General features: G+C 39.9%; 2 protein-coding genes across 3 annotated transcripts; one reads left to right on the top strand and one right to left on the bottom strand.

Annotated features, from left to right (window-relative positions):
• The first annotated feature begins 1,628 nt into the window (after positions 1 to 1,628).
• Positions 1,629 to 6,731, top strand: tcea1 (transcription elongation factor A (SII), 1). The gene is made up of 10 exons (XM_035520016.1): positions 1,629 to 1,815; positions 2,589 to 2,651; positions 2,743 to 2,848; positions 2,947 to 3,049; positions 3,458 to 3,603; positions 4,243 to 4,299; positions 4,407 to 4,561; positions 4,669 to 4,815; positions 5,037 to 5,108; positions 6,092 to 6,731. The coding sequence occupies exons 1-10, from the start codon at positions 1,741 to 1,743 to the stop codon at positions 6,098 to 6,100; spliced, it is 933 nt and encodes a 310-aa protein (XP_035375909.1). The 5' UTR covers positions 1,629 to 1,740; the 3' UTR covers positions 6,101 to 6,731.
• An 80-nt stretch (positions 6,732 to 6,811) lies between these two features.
• On the bottom strand, positions 6,812 to 20,707 carry rgs20 (regulator of G protein signaling 20). 2 transcript variants are annotated; one of them, XM_035520017.1, is made up of 5 exons: positions 20,501 to 20,707; positions 13,934 to 14,115; positions 12,377 to 12,466; positions 11,699 to 11,933; positions 6,812 to 11,520 (listed from the first exon to the last, which is right to left on the bottom strand). In XM_035520017.1, exons 1-5 carry the CDS (start codon positions 20,705 to 20,707, stop codon positions 11,332 to 11,334), a joined length of 903 nt encoding a protein of 300 aa, XP_035375910.1. In that variant the 3' UTR covers positions 6,812 to 11,331. The 2 variants fall into 2 exon arrangements, with proteins under 2 accessions (XP_035375910.1, XP_026884857.1); XM_027029056.2 differs by lacking the exons at positions 13,934 to 14,115; positions 20,501 to 20,707 and adding an exon at positions 16,556 to 16,599.
• Positions 20,708 to 21,073: the final 366 nt, after the last annotated feature.

The following is a 21,073-nucleotide window of genomic DNA, read 5'->3' on the forward strand; positions in this document are numbered from 1 at the left end:
GCCAATAGTCCAGGCACATAAACCCTGAGCAGAGACACTCGTGTGGCTATTTCTGGATGATCAGCATCAAAGGTGATTTGCATAATCTTTGCTTACTGTTAATCAGCATTAAGTAGCACATGAGAAATGTTCTGTCTGAAGTAAAAACAAAAGGAAAATTCTTGCAGTGAAAATTCCTGCAATATTGGCCTAGTCTTGGTTACAATGTTATTTTGGAAAATATGTTAAATCTTTTAGATAACATTGTCAATTCTGTTTACAACACTTCTATATCGACGTCTTGGGACATTTGTATTGTAAACCAGATAATGTAACTCATTCAGTGACAACTGATGTTTCACCATGCCAACATTTTAAGCTCAGAAATGTTTCCATGAGTCTGTCCTCTGACCATTACCGAACAGCCATCCATTTTGGCATGTTTCGTATTTCGTTGGATTTCCATTCTTATTTGTACTGAGACCATATGAAGAACACAATATCTGTTGTACAGCACACGTGACAACAAGCAGACGGATGGGGGGTGTTTAGCATTTCTTGCAGAGATGTAATCAGACTCGAGCTGTTCGCTAATAGGGATTAGAGATGGGGAAAGGAAGGATGAGTTTATTCTACAGCTGACAATAAGGACAAGGGAAGTCAGAAAAGCAATGTGCCTCACAGACGCAGACTTAGGGACTATAGGAGTATTGGAAGACTTGGAAATCATACTGTGCAGCGTGTTTAAATTTGCTCTGGGATCATGTCAGTCATTACCCATGGGTTTTGATATGAAGTAATGAGTCTTCTTTTTCCATATTCACTTCTCTTTCCAAAAAGTATTGTGAACTGGAGCATGATCTTGAAAGTGGCACAAGATCACATGGGATCAGGTGTGATCCTAATATATGTCTAAAGTATGAGGAAATGTGAGCACTTAGTATGGTGGTGATCAGAGATTCCATTAACGACATGGTTTTCTGTATTGCCGCTAATAAGTCTTCCACTTTAGAATTCCATGTGGCTTGTAAAGATGCTTTTAAGGGGTTTCTCACAAAGTAAATAGAGAGGCTACAGTCGATCAGAATTCATGCATTTTTGCTTGTCCAATTCACAAGCACTTTTCTGGCAATTTACAAGCTGTACTTCTTTACTACACTGCAGTTGCAGTTATTATTATTATTATTATTATTATTATTATTATTATTATTTATTTATTTATTTATTTATTTATGTATTTATTTATTTATTTATTTATTTATTTATTTATTTCCTGTGTTGGAAAATAAGAACATGCTTGTATTACCAAGTCTGAACACTAGATGGCTCCGGGCTATAGTTAATGTAATAAGCAACGGTCATTTGGCAGGCATTGATCTCACTTTTAAAATGAACGCAGACTAAAGTATTGGCTGTTGTTACTGGGAAATACATGTAAATTAATTTTACTACAGTATTAGTATGAATTAGTATTAGTTTTACTTTAAATAAAAAACTGTACTACAGTTACACTTTAAGAATAATTGTTTATGTAAAATGATCTCTTCACTCGATTAAGCAGCATTAATCAGTAGTCGCACAGTGTTAGTGTTCCTATCTGGATATTTCTGCCATCAATTAGTTAGTTCTTAAACTCGATTAGCCATGCCTTCATAGACGTAAACACGCCTCTCTGACTGGGCTGGTTGGTAAGCCGCCGGTTCAGTGGTTGAACGCAACGGATTTTACGATTTAAGACGTATTATAGAATAAAACATTACAATGGGTAAGAAAGAAGAAGAAGAGATTATTAGAATCGCAAAGAAGATGGATAAAATGGCGCAGAAGAAGAATGGGGTGAGGTGTTTTGTCCTGAATGAATTCCCAACCTAGACTTCAGTTAGACGTTGCGAGCTAGCCTAGCCTAGCCTGGTTTGATGTGTACAGTCCGAGGCTAAGATAGCTAGCATAGCTAATCTAAACTTTCGTAAAACAGAGTCAAACAACCTTTATATCGGACACCAGCTAGATCGCTCTCCCATATAACATTAAAGCGACCAGCTATATTAACTGATTTAGCTAACCAGCGTAGACATTTGGAATTTAATTAATTTAGGTAGCTATCTAGCATACAGGTTATCTTATACAATACTGAAGTGAAATATCGGCGATTGGCAGCTAAGTGAACTAGCCAGCTAAGTTAGGTTACATAACTTAATTGCCTCCTTAGCCTGTTACTTTATTAACTGAAGGCGACATATTACTGTTCGCGTGTTGTTTGCAGGTATATTGTACCTGGGTAACTAGCTGGCTTGGCTAATGCAGTTAACGCTGAAGTGCCACTATTATGCCATAGTTAACTAGCTAGCGATGTGTCCTAGTTGGCACATAACAATACAGAAGTAGGTAAACGTTTGATTTGCATAATGTTCTGGTAGCTGCACATCTCCCTTGGGGAGTGTGAGCTCTCTCTCTCCCTGAGGACAACTTTCTGGCATCTTACTCAGCTGAACATGTCTAGATCTTTTTACTGTATTTGTCATGGCGCTATCAGTTATTTTTAGGTTATTGCATCCAGTGTTCTGAATTGTAATTTCAATCAATACCATTTAAAAAAATGTTTCATTCAGTCAGGGGCACTGGATCTACTCAAGGAGCTCAAGAATATACCCATGACCTTGGAGTTGCTGCAGGTAATTTAGTTGTGTTGACAGAAAGGTTACTTAACCATCACACTGTTTGACTCGAATAAATCCCAGGATTTTTCATGCTTTTTTCCCACAGTCTACTAGGATTGGGATGTCTGTGAATGCTATCCGCAAACAAAGTACAGACGAGGAGGTGACGTCACTGGCTAAGTCTCTTATCAAATCTTGGAAGAAGCTTTTAGGTAAGTTAAACACTTAGATAACATACTCTAGGTTTAGTTTATAAGTAGTTTCTTTTTAGTGAAGTACAGTTGGTAAGTCAGTGTCACTTGCCATCTAGATGAGCCTTCTGGAGGAGACAAAACGTCTGAGGAGAAGAAGAAAGAACCCACTACACCAGTCCTGTCACCATCCCAGGGCAGTCCAGAGCCCAGAGAGGAAAGGTGTTCTTCTGCACTGCCTATTGGCTCACACTGTTCTCCACAATAAGGCAGATACAGCACAATAACTGTTCCAGCCAAGAGTCTCATCCACAAAAACTGGATTTTGATTGCCCAAAATAAAATATTTGCCCAAATAAAAAACAGATAACAGCATAGCATCTTACCCCAGATGATTTATTTGGCCCAAAAGTGCATCGATTTGAGAAATAAACCAAAGAAGTGGACCTGGCTTGCGGACTGATTTTTTTTATTTATTTTTTGGTAACTTTTGACCCTAGAAGCACATTTTATCATTTGGAATTCAAACTGTGAGCAGTCGTTATTGATTTTTAACCTGGTTAGGCTGGGCCAATCAGTCTTTTCCTGCTTGGTAACTCCTGTACCTTCTACCCCTCTTGGTCTCTCTAGTTCTAGCAGTAACTCAAGTGGTAAGAGTGAGCCCACTGATGTAACTACCAACTCGCTGATTTCCACGTTCCCGAGAGCACCAGGCACATCTGACTCGGTGCGCCTCAAGTGCAGGGAGATGTTGTCCAGCGCTCTTAATACTGGAGGCAAGTCAAGCTGGCCCACAACACTGACCAAACACACACACACACATTGTTTTTATCAGTGGTAAAAAAAAAAAAAAAAAAAAAGTCGATGGGTGTTTTTAAAGTTCTTCAGTACTTAGGACCTGAACGGTGGATAATCTATACTAAACCAGTTCAGATCAAGTTTTATTTATATGCAAATTATTATTAAAAGTGAAAGGGATTTCCTTCCAACACTTATTTTAGGCAGTTTTGCTAACTGACTATTCATTCCAGAATATTCCAGCAATAATACGGACTTCTTATTTGCTTTATCCAGAGTCACAGGTGCATTAGAATGCGATTCTAATTTAAAACCTATTGTACTGGCTAGGATATATTCTATGAGTAAAAGCACTTTTGTAAGTTGATAAGAGCGACTGCTAAATGCCATAAATATAAAACAGTAGAATATATATTATCACACATCACTGCGATTTTAGTACAAAAGCCATCTAAAAAATGAGAAATGGATCTGATAGGTACACTATAGCTCTAGTGTGATATACTTTTTTGCTTAAAAAGTTGTCATGTACATGTTTGGATTTATGCTTGATTATGTGGTGTTTATGTATTTTGTTTTTGTCCATGACTTTAATTTTTTGTCCTCTTATTGGCTAGATGACTACATTGCCATTGGGGCGGACTGTGATGAACTTGGGGCACAAATCGAGGAATATATCCTTTTCTTGAAAACGAAGAGCCAGTCCTTAATGTTCACTCAAAAGAATGGATATCATGACTGTTATAGTAATATTTCAAGCAACTCCTTAACCAAACTGCACGCATCTTCTTGGAGTTCAAAAACACCGACATAAAATACAAAAACCGGGTACGAAGTCGAATCTCAAACCTTAAGGATGCCAAGAACCCCAACCTGAGGAGGAATGTACTCTGTGGGAACGTGCCCCCGAACCGCATTGCCAAAATGACAGCAGAGGTGAGTATAGCTGTTTCTCAGACAAAACCTTGCTTGTTTGGCTTCTTTGAAACCTGTCTGACTGTGCTAAGATGAGAGCTGTGTTGATGAGGTGTGAATCGTGCCAGGAAATGGCCAGCGATGAGCTGAAGGAGATGCGGAAGAATCTGACCAAAGAGGCCATCAGGGACCACCAGATGGCCAAGACTGGAGGCACGCAGACTGACCTGTTCACCTGTGGAAAGTGTAAAAAGAAGAAGTGCACCTACACTCAGGTGTGTCCACGCGGCATGTACAGCAGCTGCACGTCCCTTAAAGTTTCAGCCTAACTGCATTGCACATCAGCCCTTTACTATGCATTTACAAGCAACAAGCTCTGGATTGCTTTGCTTACCCATTCGCATGACTTTTCCTAATATCATTTTTAAAACCAGTAGCAGACAACTTTGCCAGTGTTCGGCCTTTAGGGGATTTGTACATGTTGGGTTTTCATCAGGTTCAAACTCGAAGTGCTGATGAGCCAATGACCACGTTTGTCTTCTGCAATGAATGTGGCAATAGGTGGAAGGTGAGTTTCCCTACTTTGTTTCATGTTTTAACTCTCACCCCGTGTACCTAGAGATGGCACTGATTCAACACCATGTATCAGAATCAGATTGATTCCCCCCCCCCCTAAAAACCGCTGTCTCGTATATTAGATGAAAATGTTTTCATGAAACCGATCTGATACCATCACAAATCTGGCTTGAAAATAGCTCAGCAGTGCTTTGCAGCCACACACCGCAAGCCATGATTTTAGCCAGGTTAGATGTACAGGTTGTGGTAACAGTTTGAGCGCAATTTATACATTGTTGTAGGGCACTGATTTACTTCTGAAATCCACAAAAAGTATCAAAAAAGGTCAATATTAAGTTAATGTGGAATTACAGTCACATGCAATAACATTTCTGATGACATGAAATATAGTGTAAATGTCAGGAATCAATGAGTAAGGCAGCTTTTGTAAAGAGATTTTGGGTTTGAATCCTGGCTCTGCCACTGTTGGGCCCTCGAGCAAAGCCCTTAACCCTCTCGGCTCTAGAGACGCCATACAATGGCTAGCCCTGCGCTCTGACCCAAGCTTCCATAGAAGCGGGGATATGTGGAAAAAGATGTTCATTGTACTGTATACATGGATATGTTTAATTACAGATATTCCATCTGGCCTAGATCTTCAACATTTTTCAGATTACATTTTTTTTAAATTTGTTTATCTGTATATCCGTATATGTAATCTGTAAAAATATTGCATATATATAATACAGCTCACGTTAAAAAAACCCCACCAACAATCTGTTTTTCCCTAAGCCATTGAAGTATAGTTCCATAGTGGTTGTTAATGAAAGAGTATCCAATCAATATCGGGTGGCATTCAAATGCAAGTTATCAGTATCGGATAGGTTTAGATACATGTAGCTCTACATGTAGCTCATACCTCATTGACCCTAAATGAAAGCACTCTGAAACATGCTGATTTAACATCTCTTTCACACACTATTTATTCTTTTCCAGTTTTGCTGAAGACGGAGAGCTTTGCCAGTGTGCAGAGAGGTAGCTAAATCCCTGGACCATGTTTTATCAACCAATAGGAACTTTTGTCTGTGGCCCTGATGTACAACAGCCACAAGAGACACCATCAATGTTGTTATTTTATTGTTTTGGTCCACAATCTCATGTTCTGTTTTAACTTGACATCTTGCTATGCTCAGCCTTTGGACTGATCAGCGTTGCTCTTTCTTTGTTTCTGTTACCACCAATTTTTAGATGTAGTTTTAACATTTTTGGACAGCCTTCATATTTAGAAAGTTGTTTTTTTTTGCCCTAACAGAAATTAGCACAGTTAGATTATTTAAATTTATTAGGTGATTTTAACCAATAAATTCAAAAAGAAAAAAGCTTTAGTTTTTATTGAAAACATTATTGGTTTTGGTTTAGTCAGACATGTTCAAACATCATAGAAATGAGACTCTTTTTATTAATACTTTTATTCATATTTATGTGCATGATTAGCAAATTTATACTGTTTACATGTATTTTTTTCCCCCCCTTTTTAGGTATGTACATGTTTGGCAAACTTATACTGTTTACATGTTGTTGTTTTTTTCTTTTTTCTTCTTGTTCCTTTTTTCAGGAGTAAAACATTTTTCAAAGATTTGCAGTGGGTTGATTATATTCAGCGCCTCTACATATTCAGAGGACTCACTACAGTTTTTTCCTGGATATTGAACCTTTCGCTCCTGTTTGTCACATCTGTCCAGGGTTTAGTGTTTTCACACTTCATAGAGTGAGACTGGCCTTCATGGACACAAGTTGGACACCTTTGTTCTATATTAAGCATGTGTCCTAATCCATATCAGTGATCAGAAACATGCCTCTCCAGCAATACCTTGATAGTAAAGTGTTTTCTAAACAGGAAAGGATGGGTTCATCTTGCATTGTTACAAATCTGCAGGTTTGAGAGGGAGGTGCAATGATTTGGTGTTCCGTTGGCATACAGAGTCAGTTAATACCTGTAGGCCAGAGTGTCTTGATGCCAGATCTTAACTAAGAATCCACATTTATTGAACAGGGAATCCACAGTGTTGAACAGGGTGTTCTGCCTTTCTGGTCAATGGAATGTAGACTGGCCATTGTAGCAGCTTGTAAGCTTCCACTTCAGTCTCGGCTGCAGGTGCAGTTTGACACTACAACCACAGCATGTGTTTGTCTCTGCTCACTTCTGTACAGACTAATCAGCATCCTCTGACAAACTCCAGGAACATAATTGCTGGCTGATCCAGACACTTGGCAACACCCATATCTTTAAACTTGAAACAGCTCCAGTAGTCAGCATCCTAAAGCTGTGGTCGTTTTTTAGAAGGATTTTGCAATGCTGTGCAGTTTCAGTATGTACAGTCAAGCTTAGTGAATTATGTATATCATTCAAATTGGTTTGATTGTTGTTCCTTGAAATCTACTCTGAAAATTTCATTTCTATACCTGAAACGTCATTGTATGGAGCTGTAGTTAACTGCCAAGGAAATGCTTAATGAGGTTGACATAACTGCTTTTCACTTTGACCACAGTTTTTGAATCAAATGGCATAAAACATTTATGAGTATGCTACTCCCAACAATTGATTCAGTAGGGAGGATCCCTGTCATGTTCTTGGCAATGTTTTAAAATGCAACATTTGATTCTTTTATTTGTTACAACGCTATATTATTTTACCTATAATGTTGAATGTGAACATAAATATGTCAGTTTATGTTTGGGAGTATGGTGTTTGAGAGACCAGAAATATTTGAGTTTTTCCAAAACTTTTACAAACAGCCCATGCGTGTCCTGGCCCTGACTGCACATGAATCTCTTTCCCATTTACCATTAGAAAATGGGTTTTGTTGAATTTCCTTCCACTGCTTTGTTTTAACAAGCCCCCTTCTATGAGCACCTAATTTGAATAACAAACAACGAAACAAGCATGTACTGAATGTGTTTGATGTTCATATGTGCATATGAATGAGGATAGTGGGAGCTGGCAGTTCACAGTCCCCTGGGCGTACAGTAGTTTGGCACATCTTATAGTAATGTTTGGGTGTCAGAGGGTATTAGGGCCACTATTTCAGTTGTGAAGGGTTCATGGTGGGTGGCATCGGTGGCAGTGAGTCATTAAGGACGTGGTGTGTGTTCTTTGGTAAGCTCATGTGTTCGTGTGCTCTTTGTTAAGCTCATGTGTTCATGTGCTCTTCGGTAAGCCTCCCAGGTGCATCCTCTCCAGAGAAGTGAGCTTACTACTGTCGCTGTTCACGGCTAACACACGGCACACTCCAGTGACTGGCAAAAGTGGTGTTTGGATGTGGTGTATGCATCCTTATTGAACAGCAAAATACCAAAAGCTGTAAAATTATTGTGCTTTATTTTATCTTAAAGAATCCAAATGCCCACCAATCAGTATTTGTCTTAGTTGAATAAAACAAAAAAGAAAAAAACTTTACTGTAAACATTCACATATTATTAATTTAAAAATGTATATCGCAAACTGATTGGAAAATAACTTTGAGTACTATATAGAATGATCAAAAAAATGTATAGGCAGTAGCACTCCAAACCATTGGCTTAGATTGTACTTGAGGTTGATCTATATAGTGAATCCATCAGCTCAAATTGCACATATTGGGTTATTCCAAGACAATTAGAAGTACCACCATGTAATACATACTGGCAGATGCACATCTAAACAGATCAACAAGCCCTATGAATCACTGTTCTGTAATCGAAAGACGCAAACCTATTTCTTAATTTTACTGTGATTTAAATGATGGGAAAGCTGATATTAAAAACAAACAAATGAAGTGCAAGGATTCAGTTCAGAAGTCACTTCAGGACAAATCATGTCATAAATTGATCAAAGGCCCAGAGTCTATTTCTGTGGCAAGAGTTTGATTCAACTATTGCCATAAAAGAGATGTCACAAAACTGAATGTCAAGGCACTTCCCCGAGTGAGGATCTTGTGTTTGAGTGACATGAAAGTCAGGCAACAAAATAATTTGCAGAACTAAAATGCAGAAAAACACTTGGCAACTCCAATTCTAGTCACTGGTAGGCTAGTTAGAATACAGTTTAAGAGAACTTGGCTACTTTATTGTCACTCACTTACTAATTGGAGTACTAAAAAGAAAGAAAAAAAGATAAACTATCTGTTAGGTCTGTTAGGGATGTAGTCTAAGCTATATTTGATACTGAAGTATAATACTTATAGATAGTAGAATATTTATATTCATCATAATACAATTGAAGTAATTTAGATCATTTGAATACATCTGTATGCACAAGATTTCTTCAGCCTTCTACTGTACGCGTATTTGGACATGGGTACAAACTAGCTACTGTTCTCATGACTCATTGTCATTGTTCATACCATAAGCAATTGTTCAGTGACAATGTTTGTGGTTTTGCCTCTTTACTGTAGCACACTGGATTTAAAACGGAATGACAATGATTCCAAAGTGCATACTTTTAACTTAATTGTGAGGGTACAGGCCTCTATATCAGGTGAACTTTGTAGGAATTGCGACACTTTTTAAACACATTACTCCCATTTTAAAGGACCATATATACTTATAGCAAAGGCCACTCGGTTGTTTCTTGGCCGTGTGTGACCGCATTGTTATTTCATGCACAAGAGATCAAAAAGGGTTTGGCTGTGGCATTTGTTGCTATTTCTCAATATGAGGACCAAAAAGCTATGCCATTAAGTTGTAATATAAATAAATAAATAAATAAATCAGAGCCATTGTCAAAACATGTTTCAAATTCAAATGACTGGTACATTGTTAAGAAGAAAGAACACACAAGTGATCCTAGCAATAACTTATAAGATGGCAGACCATGGAAGACTACAGTGGTGACCAAAATATACTTTCACACCTGAGGAAAAATTGTTTTAAATCAAATCAAGAACAGCATCCAGAATTCAGCCATAGATGTATCAAAGTGGCAGGTACAATGTTGCTGGATCTCTTGTCTTTTCTGATGTGAAGATTGATGGCAGCAGAGGGTAATTTGTGAGTGTAAAGAGGCAGCTAAACAGATTCGGCATGCCTTACAATTTACTGGATAGTGTCATACTGGACCGAAACATACTGTGAGTTTTTCATTGCAAAAAAGAAGAATGTTATGACTGGCAAAGTTAATCAATCAGCCTGCAACTCACTGAGTATGTGGTATACACTTACTGAAACAAAACCTAAGAGGCAGAAAGCCCCTAAAACAAGCACAAAACTGTATGTCCATATGAATCAGAGACATTTGGCAGATCTCGACGTGCAACAAAGTGCTAAATGTATAAGATTATTGTCATTTGTCCAATTATTTTGCTCCCCTGAAATGAAGCACTATAAGTATAAAAGTTTTAATTCCCCTCAAAATCGCTTGATATAGATGTAAACAGCTTTAAAGCTGGAATTCTGTGCTTAAACCCCGTAGTCATAGTTTCATTTAATTTTCTGCATGCTGGAGTACAGAGCCAAAGCAAAACTGTCACTGTTTTAGTAGCTCTGCCTTTATCATTGATTAGAAAAAGAAAAAAACCCACAAAAAATGGTGAAATGTCTTGTCCGATTGGAGGTGCCAAGTTATCATGACAGGGAACAGGTAGTGAAAGAGGCAGTGTGAGAGAGCTTGAACATTACAGTCCCCATCACAGGTTCCTGTGAGTACAGCTGATGTGTTGCCTTGACTTGAGCTTTGATTCTCATAAGCAGTTTCAGTACTGGGCACGTCCTGTTACCCATCATTCCCTTTTCTTTAAACATTGTTAGACAAGAAAGATCATTGAAGAAATATAAATTCATAAATATATCTACTATATATACTGTAAATAGCCCACAATGGGTATCACTTCTTTCAAACAGAATACAAAAAGGTAATTAAAAACAATAATTAGAAAAGAAACTCCCAACACAAATAAAATAGATTTTCTTAAAAACATCAAACACACTGATAATCCTTTGGAGCATCTTGCTATGTTGATCTGTAGCAGTAGTTGTGGAGTTGAGCCCTCAGGAAATTTGAGACATTTTTTAAAAATCCAGTGACCTGGAGACCTGAGTGTCTTTTTTCAGGTACAGATCTCTAATGCTGTAAAGTCCCTGGGATAACCCATGCTGAGGTCCTTTAAAATATACTCTACCCAAAGAAAAGACCCCCCCCCCAAAGAAATAATAAATAAGGAGAAATGCAGAGAGGATTATTCAACCAGGATCACAGATATCTAGGATTCTGGAGACTGCTCCGAGATGCTCTTGAGTAGGCTTTTGTAGACGGGGGAGTTCATGAAGCGTGGGTATGAGTCTCTTTGCATTAATGTGTAAATCTGGAGCTGGGCGTCATCAAAAGTGTGGGATGTGGGCTCCAGCATGTTCCTGTTTATAACATCTCGAACGCGCGAGTCCAGGCTCACCTGGAAAAGGCACAAACCAATTCGGTCTTACTGTCACTGTAACCAAGTGCTCTAGTAGCAGGTTCTTCAAAAGCAAGAGAAAACTACTAGAAAGGCACAAGCCGCACAGGTTTCTGGTATTGTAGCCTAAGAACTCTGCTAAGAAAAGTCAAGGCCCATGGCGCTGACATGCACACACCTCTTTGGGCGAGAGGATGGAGATGTAATCCTCATATATGAGCCGCGCCTTCTCCTCGATGACGCTCTTGTTGGTCTCCTTGCTGAATTCCTCACAGGCCAGCCAGAAGAGCATGTTCTCCTCGCTGAACTCGGTGCGCAGGAACTGCCGAAAGGCGCTGCGCCCAGCAGGGCCGCACATCAGCTTGTCAAAGGACTGTCCCCACAAGCGTACTTCCTCTGCAGTGGGCTTCAGGCTGGCGAGACATATGGGAAGGGGGGTTTCTTACTGAGAGCTCTCACCACAAAACTGCTGCCAGACAGGTTGTACATGCAGACATAACATGGTTTGTACCCTTTCTGCTTATATGATTTTACTTACTGAATTGCTCGAATATGAGGACCATCCACCATCAGTTCTACATGAGTTACATATATACTAAAGCACATGGCAGCATCAAAACAGAATACACCCGCAAGTGCCTTATTGCCAGTTTGTAAGCATCTCTGGAATATTTACCACTGCTGCATGTTCTAACCTACTGCATAAGTAACACCGCAATACAAATTGTGCTCTACACTGAATACAATATGCTACTCCAATCTCTTCATATTCAAGCACCGATAAATCATTTTACATCAGTCACACTGTAATGATGTCTTACTCAGCTTTATGTCAGACTACTGATAAATAACTGACCTCTCATCACAGTCGGTGGTGCCCTCGGCTGCGACGTCACACGAGGCTCTCTGGTTCCTCTCCTCCCTGTCTTCATTCCTAACAGTGAGACTGTAAGGTAGTAAAGCACATCATGACGCCCCAGGCACCAGACCCACGACAACAGGCGGCCTTGTACATACTTTCAGTGTCTGTGTCCAAATTTTCATTAGACCTCCTACTCTTGAAGAACATCGAACCTCCTCGCGAGTCTAGTTGGGCATATCCGTGTGCGGATTTAAAATCACTGCAGGGCGATCGCCGTATAACGCGTGTCCGATGTGCTATGCTATCACCTGATCAGCTCCTGCACATGTGGCCAGGTGTGTTTGTGGAAGCACAGGCTGGGCGCAAGCTGCCACATGGAATCTCTTCCTCTCCTTCCCATGTCATTTTACAGAGCATGTGGTGTAGCCACAATGTAACAGACTGACACGGCGTGTGCTACAGTCATTTCACCAGCCGCAATGTAACAGACTGGCACGGCGTGGCCTACAGTCATTTCACCAGCCGCAATGTAACAGACTGACACGGCGTGTGCTACAGTCATTTTACCAGTCGCAATGTAACAGACTGACACGGCGTGTGCTACAGTCATTTTACCAGTCGCAATGTAACAGACTGACATGGCGTGGGCTACAGTCATTTTACCAGTCGCAATGTAACAGACTGACACGGCGTGTGCTACAGACATTTTACCAGCCACAATGTAACAGACTGACACGGCGTGTGCTACAGTCATTTCACCAGCCGCAATGTAACAGACTGACACGGCGTGTGCTACAGTCATTTTACCAGCCACAATGTAACAGACTGACACGGCGCGTGCTACAGTCATTTCACCAGCCGCAATGTAACAGACTGACACGGCGCGTGCTACAGTCATTTTTCACCAGCCGCAATGTAACAGACTGACACGGCGTGTGCTACAGTCATTTCACCAGCCGCAATGTAACAGACTGACACGGCGTGTGCTACAGTCATTTCACCAGCCGCAATGTAACAGACTGACATGGCATGTGCTACAGTCATTTCACCATCTGCAATGTAACAGACTGACACGGCGTCTGCTACAGTCATTTCACCAGCCGCAATGTAACAGACTGACACGGTGTGTGCTACAGTCATTTCACCAGCCGCAATGTAACAGACTGACACGGCGCGGGCTACAGTCATTTCACCAGCCGCAATGTAACAGACTGACACGGCGCGTGCTACAGTCATTTCACCAGCCGCAATGTAACAGACTGACACGGCGTGTGCTACAGTCATTTTTCACCAGCCAGAATGTAACAGACTGACACGGCGTGTGCTACAGTCATTTCACCAGCCGCAATGTAACAGACTGACACGGCGTGTGCTACAGTCATTTTACCTTATGCACGAATAACCAGTTGTGTCTGGAGCATTTCATTCCCAAGAACAAGAAATCCAACTCACCTCTTTGAAACCTCACTAATGAGTCAGTGCAAAGGCTGGGCCAACCCCCGGGGTGAGGGTGGTGGTGTGGCTGGTGTGCAGGAGCGAGGGGGATCGTACCATGAGCAACTGCAGCAGCAGCACCAGCAGAAGCAGCAGGCGTTGTTGGCGCGCTGGGCCTGACCGGGCTGACCGGGCTGGCCGGGCTGGCCGGGCTGCGGCGCTGTCCCCCCGCCCGCCGCCGACTCCTGCTGGCCCGACATCTGCCTCTTGCGCATCTCCATCCGCTCCGACCCCATGGGCTGCGGAGGAGACACCAGGCCACTGATACATGGCCCCCACCCTGCAGGCACCCCGTGCTTCCGTGGTCTGATCCGATTAGCAAACGGACTCGATCGCCCGTTAAGCGATGACGAGAGCATGGGGGGGGGGGCAGATTAATCGAGCCACCTTACGTTTTAGTGGACGTGTCTAAGGATGCCATCATTTTTACCAAATATATCAATGCCAATACAGAGATGGGGAACAGCCAAACAGTGATCTTTGATTAATTTACATGCCAGTCTCTGGAGAATGAAAGGATCGACACACATTAATTTCAACCCATGAGACAGTGAATGATAGTGAAGCTCTGAGCATAGGCATGTTTTAACTGGACCATAAATAAAGTTGTTCTAACATGTCTTGCATCACACTCCCCCACAAGGTCCTAGTAATGTTTTTTTAAGGGAGTAGCAGTTTCATCACTTTTCCTATTCCTGACAGTCTCTATTAGCAACATCATCCCTAGGATTGCTTCTGAAGATAAGATGAAACCCGAGGGGAGAAAAAAGTTTAAATAAATGAATAGAAAAACACCCAGGACATACCTTTGTATCAGCTTCAAAGGCCTAGCTCAGCTGGAACTGAATTATATTTATAATTATATTTATATTAAATCAAGTTTTCTTAATAGATTGTAGTGCACACAGTGCATTTAGGCCTATGGGCACGTAGTTACGCTTTAGCAGTATCTCCAGGATGTCCAAATGTCTGAATGAGGTGATGTAGCTTTTAGAAGGGAAAGTGACAATGGCAATTTAGCAACAACCAAATGTTAGGGTCATGACAACAGCCATACACTGCTGTAGTCCTGCAAGTTCATTGAAAATTTACGCTCTACACTCCAGCTTCTTTGATGACACACAAATGTGACAAAACTAACTGGTTGTGTTCTGGGTCATCCTCCTACTGTAAACCACTGTCCAAAATCTCTGCAAACATTTTCTTCTAAATTGGCATGCATTTCTGCACAATGCTTAACTCACTGCACCGCTTTCATTTTTTAAACCACAAATAAACATTTGCTGCAATGCATGTCTAATCAAGGCTTACCTATATTTTACAGATTGGGTGTCATGCTTCAAAATGTTTCACTTTTTTTCTTCATATTTCAACCCTCACACCAAGCTGGTATTTATTTCATCTTTCCAGAAAGGTTTGCTCCGGATCTTTGCAGGCTAATTGCAGGCACAACTGATGAAGGACCTCTGTCCAAAACGCCCTGTTTCTTTGGAAATGCCGTGTACTATAATTTTGAATATTCTCTCTCTCTCTCTCTCTCTCTCTCTCTCTCTCTCTCTCTCTCTCTCTCTCTAAAATATATATATATATATATATATATATATATATATATATATAATATATATATATATATATATATATATATATGTATATATATATATATATAGGTGTGTGTGTGTGTGTGTGTGTGTGTGTGTGTGTGTGTGTGTGTGTGTGTGTGTGTGTGTGTGTGTGTGTGAGATGTGTGTATGCGTGTGTGTATTTTAGTACAGAATATCTCTCAAGTCTTAAAGCTTTATTTATGGCTAGTGACTTCAAAAGTGCTATTAGAACCCATCGATTAAATATAGAAACCCACCTTAACCAGGCAACGTTCTGAATTTTTGTCTCACAACACCATTTAATCTGTAATTAAACATATTTTAGTATACATTTAAAAAAGAATCATTTTAACTTTACCGTCTCGGTAAAACATCCTACGGGCATTTTGATTTGCCTTATGAGAATGAAAGCTCGGTAATTAAAAAGGAGGTGTTTAATCCGATGCTAACAGACGTGTTATTTAGGGGGTGTGAAGCGTGAAGGCAGTTTCTCCATGAGGAGCTATGCCAGGCTGAAATGCTGGAGTATTTGAGCTCTTCATCAGCATCACGGGGATCCGGCCCAAAGGCAATGAATGAGGGATGTTTCACGTTCATAAACACAATCCATCATATGGCTATAACGAGTCCAGATTATGGTTATTGTATTCTGTTCACAACCCTGAAATCGGCCTATGCTGTCGCTCTGACTGTTCCAGAGACAAAAGCCTGGTGTGGTTTGCTTAATCTTAAGCGTCGAGAAACAGAAAAAATATACTGAGTAATATTAGCTGTTAGACGAAGCCAAACCCTTACTAAGGTTTAAAGGGGAAACGAGAAGAGTGTATTTAAAAGCGCAGGGTGTTGTACTGGAAAGTAAAACGTCAAATGGAAGAGGAGCATCATACATCCCATGATAAGAAAGTGCCACCATGAACCCCAGCTACAATATCGCAGGACAAGCACCAAAAAGACATTTCTGTAGGAGGAACGGTAACCTCTCATACATGACATTCCGCTTTTAACACACGAAACACATGTCACTCTCAACATTGATTATGCCGTATATGTAAAGCGATATTACGATGCCCATACTTACAATTTCACCATGTATGCCCAGAGGTAAGAGATACTTCTTAAGCCTTGATTACATCCGTTGGCATAAGGATGCTTTAGCCCGGCTGCGTTGCGTGAGTGCGCATGCGCTTCCTGGCAGGTCGCGGTAGCGTAAAGCCTCTGAATGCCACTGATCCATTACGCGCTGAAATGTATGTCTCTGTGGTCTGTCTTATTTCCTGCGCAGGACTAAATGGGCGTCTTATTTTGTTTCCATACGCAGAGGAGACCGAACTGGCAGCTTATTTTGTACGTCGGTTCACCCATTAACGACGGAGTCCCATCATAACCGCCTAATTGCTCCGTGCATTCATCTAAACCAGGCACTCAAAAACACCTGGGCGCCAGTCGAACAGCATTGAAGTCGACGTGTGATCAGAGTATGTGTTCTAACGTGGGACAGAAAGCGTATATGTGCATATACCGTTTTCTATCTAGTGGTCGATACGGCTGTCTCGCAGCACAGATTCGGGTTCATATTGGATCACTATGATTAGGATGTAAGGGCTTTCACCAACCCACCACAACACCACTTAGCCCCCTCTCACAAAGATGTGGGGTTCCCTGGTCAGAGGATCACTGCATATTGTTTCTACCTCCTTCTCATTGGGTCACCGTAGATAATATCGTTCGATTGTATTACTCAATATTTAAGTCAAATCACGGTTATTTACACAGATTGTTGAGTCGGTCTGTGTTGTTTTCATTTTATTTTAGAACGCAAGCTCTGACCTTGGTACTGAAATCGCACATTACACTATTCTTCTTCATTATATGAACTAGAAGTAACAGTAAATCTCAATTTTAGGATCTCCACACGAATTTTGTAACAAGTAAAGATGCTTTTTTCTATGTGCTATTGTCAGGATGGTATAAAAGCTCACACGTCTATCAGCTGATTTAGAACTATTATATGAATAGGGATTTCTTTCGTTACTGCAGTCAAGTACACGTAATAGGTATACGGTGTTTGCAAATGAGCCCTATTGCATTCAGTCATGGTGCTATACTGACATCTGCTGGTCTTTTATCATAATACAACAATTAGATAATTATATATTATTAAAGATGTGAGGGTTTTATATATATATATATATATATATATATATATATATATATATATATATATATATATATATATATATATATATATATATATACAGTGAAGTATACAAAGTTTTGAAAGAAACAGGAAGTTTCTTTTTCATAAACCAATGATTATGGCAGATTGGCACAGTATTTATATATATGAGACACCACACACACACACACACACACACACACACACACACACACACACACACACCAACTGTAGATGGCACTGTGGGGCTATGTATATACACAGACTAATATAGTCTTCTTTTATGAGAAAACATTTAGTGCATTTTTGCTATGGATGTTCTTTCCACATGCTAATCAGGTTTCCCAAAGCCCTGTCACTCCACAGTCTCAATCTCAGGATTCATATTTAATCTTCAAGGAGTTTATTAAAATTTTGTATATTAGACAGGTTTCTGTAAATATAAACATGCCACTTGATGCATTGTCTGTTTTGTAATTCTAATAACTTATTTTAATGGTCACCACAGTACCCATGATATAAAGAGAAATGTATGGGTCCTACACGTTAGCACCACGGACAGCAGCGCCACCTGAAAATAACACAACAATAACCTTTTGTTTTTAGATGATTTATTGTGTTTTACACAGCTATTATATACCATCATGATAAAAAATAAATGCCTTTGCCACTGTTTACAATAAAGCACACAAAGTAAATAAAGCAAAAAGATTTAGATAGTTCAAATGTATTCCTTTTTTCATTGCCATGTTACTTGCGCATTCAGGCCTTGCCTCTTAAATCATTCATTTGCCTTAAAGCTAAGAAAATCCATTCATGAATTACATTTTTGTCTTGGCTCTTCTTTTCAATTGAATTTCAGTGACCATATTATCCAATTGCTTTGTCTCCTCCTAAGCGAGGAGAAAGATTTGTCTTGCACTGGCCTCTTAAGGTAATCTAAGATAAGCACTGACTGAAATGTGTTCTTCTTGACCTTTTTGGTAATTGCACCCTGAAACTTATTGCAGTGAACAAAAGCTGGTTTAAAGGTTTATGCCACATTCAGAATTATGTGATGGAGTAGAGTTTGTCCAAATCAGATCCTTAATTGCTTTGTGCAGGATCACTTAGCACTTTTCTTGTGATTTTCCTACTGAAATACACCCAGTTGAATCCATCAGATCCATCAGTTAATTAACAGGTTTAATAGTGTGCTAGAGCAGGGAAATCACCAATCCATGCTGGACACCTGACCTTCCAGGACTGGAACTAGCCACCTCTGATTTAAAGCTTTTTCTTGAAGGAATCATCTCATACATGCATCTACTGAAAATATTTATCTTAAGAACCATAACAATATATTCTTATTCATAAGCATGCTTTGGGAAGAGGTTACAGTCCTGAAACAACATGGGTTAGTGCTTTTCCTGAGGGCAAAGGTACCGTAAAGTGTATGTCTCTCTACTTTAAGGTCCTGTGGTTCCAACCATGTTAATAATAAGGTTATTATTACATGCCTCACGTCTGAATATGTGATGAATAGATTCAAGTGTGTGGTGGTCAACAGAGTCATTCACACTTTATTGTGTCCTTCCGATGTCATAGAAATCTCCAGGTGGCCACAAGGAGGAACACCTAATTAAAATGTACCAAATAAACAGAGTTTACCTTTCTCCTGCTCTTCAGTTAACATTATCACGTAGGGTGTTCACAGCTCTTATTTTGAAAAGGATGACAATACAGATCTGTTTTACTGTGGTTAAATGTAAGCATGAATATCCTACTCTTAGAGTTCTGAAACGCCTATATTGAAATATTTTGGAAAAGCAAAAAAAAATTTGAGGTATTTGAGGTCAAGCTCTACCGGTTTTTTAAGACCACTGGCCCCTCAAATACAGTAATGTAATGAGAAATAAAGTTCTCAGTATGTTTTTTATCATTTGTGTACAGTTTCTTAATATGAACATGCTCTAGTTAACTGTAAACATAAATGAATTAATTCCAAATTGAATGCATAACATTGTGTGCAATGAGCTTGTTTGTGTTTTTAAACCCACAGCAACCTGCTATGAACATGCTCCACTCATTTAATTACACAACCACTCAAGTAAGCTTAATCAAGTCTTCAGATAGATAAGCTTTCTAAAAATAGGTTGATTCTGAAGAAATAAATATGGCCACAGTTATTAAATAACAAATCAGCACTACTCAGAGCCTCCCTGCGCTGAGGTTTGGTATATTTGAAAAGCCATTATGTTGTAGGTAAGATGCCAGAATCCCTGTGTGCGTTCATATTTGCAGGACTTTTTATCCTGATTCACAAATTAAAGCTCTGGGTGAAGCCACACCCTCTTCTGTGACAGTGAATCGATGTAGCACCAATAATAAGGAAAGGTAAATTTACACACACACACACACACACACACATACACACACACACACACACACACACACACACACACACACACACACACACACACACACACACCAGAGGCTAATATGCTAGAATGTGAAAGAAAAACCCAATAGTCTTTGGACTAGGCAAGCAGATGTCCTTCATGGGTGTAACACTGGAGCAGATATGAGTCATATTATGACATATTACCACTTTCTTTAATAGTTTTCCTTAGCTCAACCAAACGTCATTTATTTGATATTTGTTATTTGTAATGCTGCAATGGGAAAACTGCTAAATCAAATCTCAATTTCTGATTCATTATTGCAAACAAGGTCCTGGTCAACCACAATCTTATGTTATTTAATATATGTAATTTGTAATGCTGAAAATGTCCAACCGCTAAATCAAATCACAATTTCTGGCACATTGATGTAACCACAATCCTGCTATGGTTTGTGAACTCTTACCTGGAGGGATATGGGATCCTCTGACCTGTCCTCTCTAATTCCATGCTCAGTGTCATTTTCATAACTTCCTGGTGCTAGGTAACTCTTGCCATGCCGACAGGCCAAGAGCAGCTGATGTAGCTGCCCACACATAAAGGAGGGAGTCTGCTTACTACACCACCCCACAAAAGATCCTTCCCACGTTATGACAATCTTGTTATATGGCATTCTTCACCCAGCATTTTTACAGGTTGTCAGACGTCAGAGTCTTATAGAATTTAACCTATGTTCTTGGGCCATCCATCTTACATGCCACATACTAGGTCCTTGTCAAGGTAAAAAAGCAAGACGGCATTATCAAGTAAACACTTTACATCCATAATGGAGTGGGAAAAAGGGGATTAGGGTTACCGTCCCAATAATCCCTGTCCCAGTGTGGTTTAAGTGCATGTCACAGTCTTAGGGCAGATTAAGACAATGAGTGTGGGTTTATGTGTCTGCGTGTGGGTTATGTGTGTCATTAACACAAGCATGCTGTCTTTCTAACACACAATGCAAAGCTTGTCTTTCTGATATATAACTTACTCATCAGCT

The sequence above is a fragment of the Electrophorus electricus genome, chromosome 19 (genome assembly GCF_013358815.1).
Source record: "Electrophorus electricus isolate fEleEle1 chromosome 19, fEleEle1.pri, whole genome shotgun sequence".
NCBI lineage: Eukaryota > Metazoa > Chordata > Actinopteri > Gymnotiformes > Gymnotidae > Electrophorus > Electrophorus electricus.